The sequence below is a fragment of the Drosophila serrata genome, unplaced genomic scaffold (genome assembly GCF_035046125.1).
Source record: "Drosophila serrata isolate PLE 108 unplaced genomic scaffold, ASM3504612v1 contig_382, whole genome shotgun sequence".
NCBI lineage: Eukaryota > Metazoa > Arthropoda > Insecta > Diptera > Drosophilidae > Drosophila > Drosophila serrata.
Window position 1 is genome coordinate 2545469 of NW_028257280.1, and position 7496 is coordinate 2552964.

General features: G+C 45.1%; 2 protein-coding genes across 2 annotated transcripts in view; one reads left to right on the forward strand and one right to left on the reverse strand.

Moving 5' to 3' along the window:
* Positions 1 to 5167, forward strand: part of Dhc98D (Dynein heavy chain at 89D) — a 41241-nt gene extending 36074 nt beyond the window's left edge. The window contains exons 38-47 of the mRNA XM_020956369.2: positions 21 to 486; positions 557 to 699; positions 947 to 1277; positions 1346 to 1477; positions 2966 to 3177; positions 3510 to 3650; positions 3769 to 3873; positions 3951 to 4052; positions 4244 to 4390; positions 4738 to 5167. Of these exons, the coding sequence (XP_020812028.2) occupies positions 21 to 486; positions 557 to 699; positions 947 to 1277; positions 1346 to 1477; positions 2966 to 3177; positions 3510 to 3650; positions 3769 to 3873; positions 3951 to 4052; positions 4244 to 4390; positions 4738 to 4887 (1929 nt within the window). The 3' untranslated portion in view covers positions 4888 to 5167. The remainder of the gene's footprint in view (positions 1 to 20; positions 487 to 556; positions 700 to 946; positions 1278 to 1345; positions 1478 to 2965; positions 3178 to 3509; positions 3651 to 3768; positions 3874 to 3950; positions 4053 to 4243; positions 4391 to 4737) is intronic.
* Positions 5168 to 6376: 1209 nt separating this feature from the next.
* Positions 6377 to 7475, reverse strand: LOC110186826 (uncharacterized). Its single transcript, XM_020956113.2, has 3 exons — positions 7249 to 7475; positions 6947 to 7180; positions 6377 to 6881 (listed from the first exon to the last, which is right to left on the reverse strand). Exons 1-3 carry the CDS (start codon positions 7318 to 7320, stop codon positions 6549 to 6551), a joined length of 639 nt encoding a protein of 212 aa, XP_020811772.1. The 5' UTR covers positions 7321 to 7475; the 3' UTR covers positions 6377 to 6548.
* Positions 7476 to 7496: the final 21 nt, after the last annotated feature.

Genomic DNA, 7496 nt, shown 5'->3' on the forward strand with positions numbered 1-7496 from the left:
CCCAATCTCATCTCCCACAGAAATTAATGTTCCTGCGCTGCTTCCGCGTGGATCGCATCTTCCGCAGCATAAATCAATATATAGTCGAGACGATGGATGAGTTCTACATAATGCCGCCGGTGGTGAGCTTCACGGCCATCTTCGAGCAGACCTCCAGCACGATTCCCGTGTGTTTTGTGCTCAGCGCCGGCTCGGATCCCACCAATGATTTGATCAAACTGGCGGACGCCATCGTTGGCATGTCCAACTTCTGCCACATCTCGCTGGGACAAGGCCAGGAGAAGGCCGCCTTGGGTCTGCTGGACATGGCCATTAAGCAGGGCATGTGGCTGATGCTGCAGAACGGACACCTGCTCATTAGGTTCGTGCGGGAGCTGGAGAAGTATCTGGACCGGATGGAGAATCCCCATCCGGACTTTAGGCTGTGGATAACCACAGATCCTACGCCCACATTCCCCATTGGCATTTTGCAGAAGTCTCTCAAGGGTTAGTTTCCGCTTGATTTCAATAAGATTCCAAGTTTACTAAGTGTGCATTTCATGCCTTTCTTCCGCAGTGGTCACAGAGCCACCCAATGGATTGAAGCTCAATCTGCGCTCCACCTACTTCAAAGTGCGTCAGGAGCGCCTCGAGAGCTGCTCCAATCCCGCCTTCCGTCCGCTCATCTATGTGCTGGCCTTCTTCCATGCCGTCGTCCAAGTAAGTGCCTTAGATAGCGCAATTTACAGTCGAAGCCCAGCTGGTCGAGTGTGTGGCGTTGTTTATTTATTAATCTCTTAATTTCTAGCTGCTGAAAGCTTTTCAGAGCGTTCAGAGTTGCACAATTGATGGAGGAGCAGAACTGCTCCTGCTGCAGCAGTTGCAACAAATTGATATTGATCGTCCTCCAGTTGGAGGCACTCCGATTAATCTGTGTAAACGTTTCTCCTACTTCCTCCCCCCTTAGGAGCGCCGCAAGTACGATAAGCTGGGCTGGAACATAGCGTACGACTTCAACGACACCGACTTCGAGGTCTGCACCGAGATCCTGCGCACCTACCTGACGCGCTGCATCGGCGGCAAGCTGCCGTGGAACAGCCTGAAGTACCTCATCGGCGAGGTGATGTACGGTGGCCGGGTCATCGACGACTTTGACCGTCGCATCACCAACTGCTATATGAATGAATACATGGGTGACTTTCTCTTCGACGAATTCAATTCCTTCCACTTTTACGAGGACGAGAACGTGGACTACTGCCTGCCAGACGAGGAGACGGTGCTGAAGGAGGACTATATAGGTGAGCATCGGTGGCTATGTTTGGAGAACCTCCCTGGGCTACTTACATATGTAATGCTTTGACAACAGCACACATCGACAAACTGCCGCTGGTCAACAAGCCGGATGTGTTTGGTTTGCATCCGAACGCGGAAATTGGTTATTACACAATGGCGGCGCGCAGCATTTGGAACAGTTTGATTGAGCTGCAGCCACAGACGGGTGAGTGTTCTGGCCTGGTTGGAGGCATTCAATATTTAACCGGCGTTCCTGCGGGCATATCTGCTCGAGATAGCAGCGCACACTCACACATTGCCATTGTTATCGCCATCCACTGATAATTCGAGTCGGAAAAAAGCAATGATAATAATGTAATATAGATACGCGCACACTCGCAGCAGCCCTGCCGCCTGATGGTGGTAAATGGTTCAATTTGCATGCAACGTGTGCCAATTGTCAGCCGTTTATTACATTTTATCTTGTTGATTTTCATTCCGACGCTCGCCGCTGCGTTGTATTTTTGGCATGTTGAATTTTTAATTTAATTTAATTAATTAGTTGCGGTTTTGCAATTAACTTTATTGCATGCGCCATTATAGTCGACGCACAACAGCAATGCACACATTAAAAATTAAAATAGAACCGCACACAGACGCACGTTCAGATTGGAGGGCAGAATATGTATGTGTACATATGCATTCACATCTCCATGACCCACTCCCGTACCCATTTCCCCAACTCCCTTTCCAGTCCCTCCTGCATTCATTCACTTTCACCGGGATGCCGCAAATCGCAGCGAATCGAGTTCAAACCTCACCGCAGTCACCGCCGTCAAAAGTACCAAAAAATGGTTGAAAACGTCACACAAAAGTCGATAATTTTGCGTTACGTGTTAAAACCGCCATCTGAGTGGCTCCCAATCCACCTGGCACCACCCACCCACCCACCACCATGCATATTCCCCAATATGTATGGCCTTGTAAATAATTGTATATACAATTTGGAATACTTTATTTTTTTAAATATATTCGCACACACATGAAGTGACCAAGTGGACACCGACCGAAGTCAATCCTGGTAAAGTATTCCCCAAACACACACTGCCGTATTTACCCCCCGATGGCCGCCCATTAAGTGTAAATAAAAATAATAATAAGAACAAATATTTCCACTGATTAAAAATCGAGTTTAACAATTTTATTTCAATTCAATGCGATTCGCACCAAGATATACGTGTAGCAGCCAGAAAGGTTCAGCTAATGGGACTTTTTAAAGACGCTACTAACACATTTAAATAATTCAAAGATTAAAATATAATTCTAGCATTATAATTATAAAAATTAATACATTTTTACCAACAAAATAATGTTTTAATAACAAAGTATTTCTACAATTTCGTATGCCCTACGAAAATTCGAGTAGAACCCAGAAAAATGCAAATAATTTGCATATTCATGAGCTTTAGTATTTGCTAATTGACACTTTAACAAAAAATAAACCAGTCAAAGGCAAAAAAGACCCTATTTGGGTCCCAGATAAAGAGGAAAATGAATAAAAAAAACAACCAGAAATTAATGGTAGAAAGAAGAAATATCTATAAAGGCAATTGGAAAAACCGCAGACCATGCATATATTACTGCAGTTCTTTTCCCTTGCCTTTGTCATACCACCTGCCATTGCCACTTTAATCCTTATTTTCGACACATCCAGGTGAGGGCACCGGCGGGATCAGCCGCGATGACTTCATCGACTCGGTGGCCGCCGGGATACTGAAGAAGCTGCCGCCCGCCTTCGAGACATGGCGCATTCGCAAACAAATCCAGATGAGCCTGTCACCCACCGGCGTGGTCCTGCTGCAGGAGCTGGACCGCTTTAATCTCCTGGTGGTGCGCATCAAGAAGACGCTGGAGCTGCTGCGCAAGGTAATTTTCCCGTTGCGACTGTCAATGATGGTCGCACATAAATCCTTCAGCCTTGTTTTGCATTTCCCCATTTGTTTATGCATTTGCCAAGTTGGCTGGCGACCAAGCAAACAATGTCCAAATTTGAATGTGGGCGCTGGGGGAGATTCTAAAGCCCCCCCAGCTCCCAGCTCCTAGCTAAGGCTGCATTTTGTTGCCAAAATAAATTTACAAATGCAAATGAACTCGGCTGCTGGCTTTGTCTTGGCCCCGGCCACGCCCACACACATGTATGGGCCTCCTTCCATCGGGCCTTTTAATTTAATTGCATCCAATGCTCTCCGCATCCGCAGGCCATTGCCGGCGAAATCGGCATGGACAATGTGCTGGACAACATTGCCAACTCGTTGTTCAATGGCCTCCTGCCAGGCGCGTGGAGCAAGCTGGCGCCGGCGACATGCAAACAGTTGGCCAGCTGGCTGGAGCACTTGCGGGTGAGTGGTCCTCGTCCTCGTGCCTCTCGCAGGCGCATTAATCAGCCGAGTCCCCGAATCAATCAAGGTGAGTTCGTGTCCACTAATCAGCGTCCTCCATTCTTTCTTCCCCAAAAAGCTCCGGGCCGTGCAATACAAATACTGGACGCTCTCCGGCGAACCCCTGGTGATGTGGCTGTCGGGTCTGCATATACCGCAGAGCTATCTCACGGCCCTGGTGCAGGTGAGTCTGTGCATTGTCACACCTCTTAGCCATTGTCATGGCCATTGCCATTCCTTTCCATCTGGTCACCTCTGCAGATTGCCTGTCGCCGAAACGCCTGGCCCCTGGATCGTTCCACGCTTTTCACCTACGTTACGAAATTTGCCGACCCCGACGATGTGGAGGAGCGCCCAGTGACGGTGAGTGGTTGCACGATAGGGGAGACAAAGCAGACTAGGGAGGCTATCCCGAATTCTAAATGCAAAACGATGACCCAGCCCAGCGCCACCCAGCACCATCCAGCTCCATCCTGGTTCTGGGCAGAGGCTGCGGGGCACTAATTTCGTAATTAGGAATTCTGTTTGCATTTTAATCGCTCAACTTTTTGCAGGGCTGCTTTGTGCACGGTCTGTACATCGAGGGAGCACGCTTTGACTTGCCCACTAATCAGCTGGCGCGTTCCCATCCCAAGGTCCTGGTCGAGGAGCTGGCCATTCTCGCCGTGGAGCCCATTGAGGCGCACCGTCTCAAGCTGCAGGTTTGTATGGGGAATGGGAACTGCACCTGGTTAGCCAGGATAACTGGTGGCTAGCTGGCTGGCTGGCTGGCTGGCTGGCTAGCATCACCGCCGCCTGGCAGTGACAAGTACTAATGTGCTCTTGTATCTACATATGCCCGGCGGCGGCGGCTGACGGGGGCGTGGCCACGCTGATATTTGTTTAAATGCATCGCACTAAATTACCAACAGCTTCCGCCTTCGCCCAGCCAACTAATGGGGCATCTGTGCTTTGCTAATTGTTTCCGAGTTTAAATGGCGCCAGCTTCTCGGAGGGGAAAGATGCTTTAAAGTGAAACGCTTTATCCTTATTACTATCTCCTTTTTAGAACACATTCTTGGCCCCTGTGTATACGACATCGCTGCGGCGGAATGCCATGGGTGTGGGCCTGGTCTTTGAGGCAAATCTGGCCACCAGCGAGGATCTGAGTCACTGGATATTGCAGGGCGTCTGCTTAACCCTCAACACGGATGTCTAAGGCTTTATAGAAGACTGACTAATTAATTTAAAATTCAATATTTTTCATGAAATTATTTTTACCCAATTACAATTAAATTTTATATCGTTTTTTTCGGCTGTTAAAACTTGGAATAACTTTTAAAGTTAATGTGAGAACTTAAATGACTTCAGGAATTTATAATTCGAATTGTTTGGAATTGGAGTAAATATAGAAGAAGATTACATAAACAGATTTACATTTCCATATACATAAATGGATCATAAAATATAAATGAATAAAACCAAAACTATTAGGTTAATTCAAATAACTTCTACAATAAAATATGCAATTGAGGTATCATAATTATATATATTAGGTGATAGTTACTTAAAAGGAATTAGTTATGTTAAAAGCAATAATTAGGAAACCCCGTTTCAATTACCAAAAATGGGTTACAATTTGGACCATGAAATGATCCATAAATCAGCCCAAAATGCATTAATTCCAACTCGGAAAGCTGTCCTGTACAGTTCTACAAGCTTCTGACTAAAATTATAATACCATTCTTTCGGTGTTTATCTATATTGTATATGACAATTTTGTCCATCAATCGAATTTTAAAATATTCATAACTAAGCCAGAAATGCATTAATTTCGATTCGGCTGTCCTATGTTAGTTTTAATAAGGGCAACAAAACTGCATAATCAATTTAAAATGTTAAAAAATTCAATTTTTTTGTCGATTTTTAAGAATTTTAATGATGTAACCCCTTATCGTTTTTAGCAAATATCGAGAAAATTAAAAAAAAAAAATTTTTCAACCCGACAAAGTTAGATCGATACAGCTGTTGATGGTGATCAATAATATATATGATTTATGGGGTCGGAAATGAGTCCTTCACAGTTTTTAAAGCTTCTGATTAAAATTATAATACTATCTTTCAGCCTGTATTTATTTATGTTTTATGACAATTTTGTGTATAAATCCAATTTTAAAAAAATCATAACTAAGCCAAAAATGCATTCATTTTAATTCGGGAACTTTTGCTATGCTAGTTTTTGTAAGGGGAAACAAACTGCGTACTTAGTTTACTCGAAATTGAATCCCTGTACGGTTATACAAGCTTCCGACTAGAATTATAATACTATTCTTTGCGTCGATGTTTATCAATATTTTATATGACAATTTTGTCCATCAATCAAATTTTAAAATATTCATAACTAAGCAAAAAATTTATTAATTTCAATTGAGCTGTCCTATGCAAGTTTTTATAAGGGCAATAAAACTGCATACTTAATTTAAAATGTTAAAAAATTAAATTTTTTATCGATTTATCGTTTTTAGCAAAAATCGAAAAAATTTTCGAAATTCTTTTTTTCCACCCGACATAGATCGATTCAGCTGTTGATGCTGATCAAGATATATATGATTTATATGGTCGGAAATGACTCCTTTACTGCGGAGCAAGCGTCTGACTGAAAGTCTTGTACTTCGCAAGGATACATAAAGTAAAACACAGAGTAGCTCTTCAGTATTGATTAATATTTATCGAATGGATTTTACTAAAGCCAAATATATCTATGTTTACAGCTCTGTAGTGGCAATGGAGTTTATCATTATTAAGTACGTAGGTTGCTAGTGCCTGTCAATAACGTGATTTGTGCCTGAACCGCCTGATATGGCTCTGCTCCGCCTGGCATTACCTGCGCCGCCAGCAGCCGAAGCAGCTCTTGAACTTGTCCAAAATGGTGGACTTCATGGAGGGCAGCAGGAGCTCGAGATTCTGGGTGCCTGCACTGTCGTCCGACTCCAGATCCGAGTCAATGGTCATTTCCTGTATGCTAAAGGTGTCTGTCAGCTCATGGTTCTGCTGGCGTCGCTTGGACCGCTTCAGTTGAGCCGGGAAGAAGGAGATCTCCTCGGCCTCGTCACTGCTCTCGGACTTGTAATCCACCAGAGGCTTGTGCTCGGGCTCGCCGGGAATGGGAAGTCGATTGATTGGTATCAGGGTAGACGACTGTGTCTTTGTGGCCTATAGAACAAAAAGACTTCATTGTAACTAATAGGAACAATCAAAGAGAATTCCGGGTAGGTTACCTGCTCTTCCTGAAACTGGGTGTAATTCCGCCGGGCCCGCTCGACCTTCAGCTCCAGTTTGCGCTGCAGAATGCGGCAGGTGTTTGGTGGTTCGTGGCCACGACCGGTGGCGGCAGCCGCTTCTTCTTCCTCATCGATTTCTATAGTCGTGGGGGCATACACCTTGCTGGCGCCCCTGAAAGCCACCTCAAACTCCAGATCCGACATATGTTTGGGGGCTCCGCTGGCCGTTTTCTGCAGTGACGTTGGCCGTGGAAAATTGCATTGCATTTCGACTGTGGCAATTTGTTGTTGTCACTTACCAGAAGGCCTGCGGCCCCGTCCTCATAGATGTTGGATTGCCTGTCCTCGCTATCGATGCCGCTGTCCTCCATTTTGTTACCTCTAGCTGGACTCCGTGAAACTCTGTTAAATATACTTTCAAAAATCCAATTGCACGCGATGGCAATACAAACAATTCTTTTATTGTCTTCCTCTGCTACTCCCAAAACTCCAATCTCCCAAATCAACCCCGAAGCGCAGGGCGCAGGCTCCGGGGAACAGCTGCTGC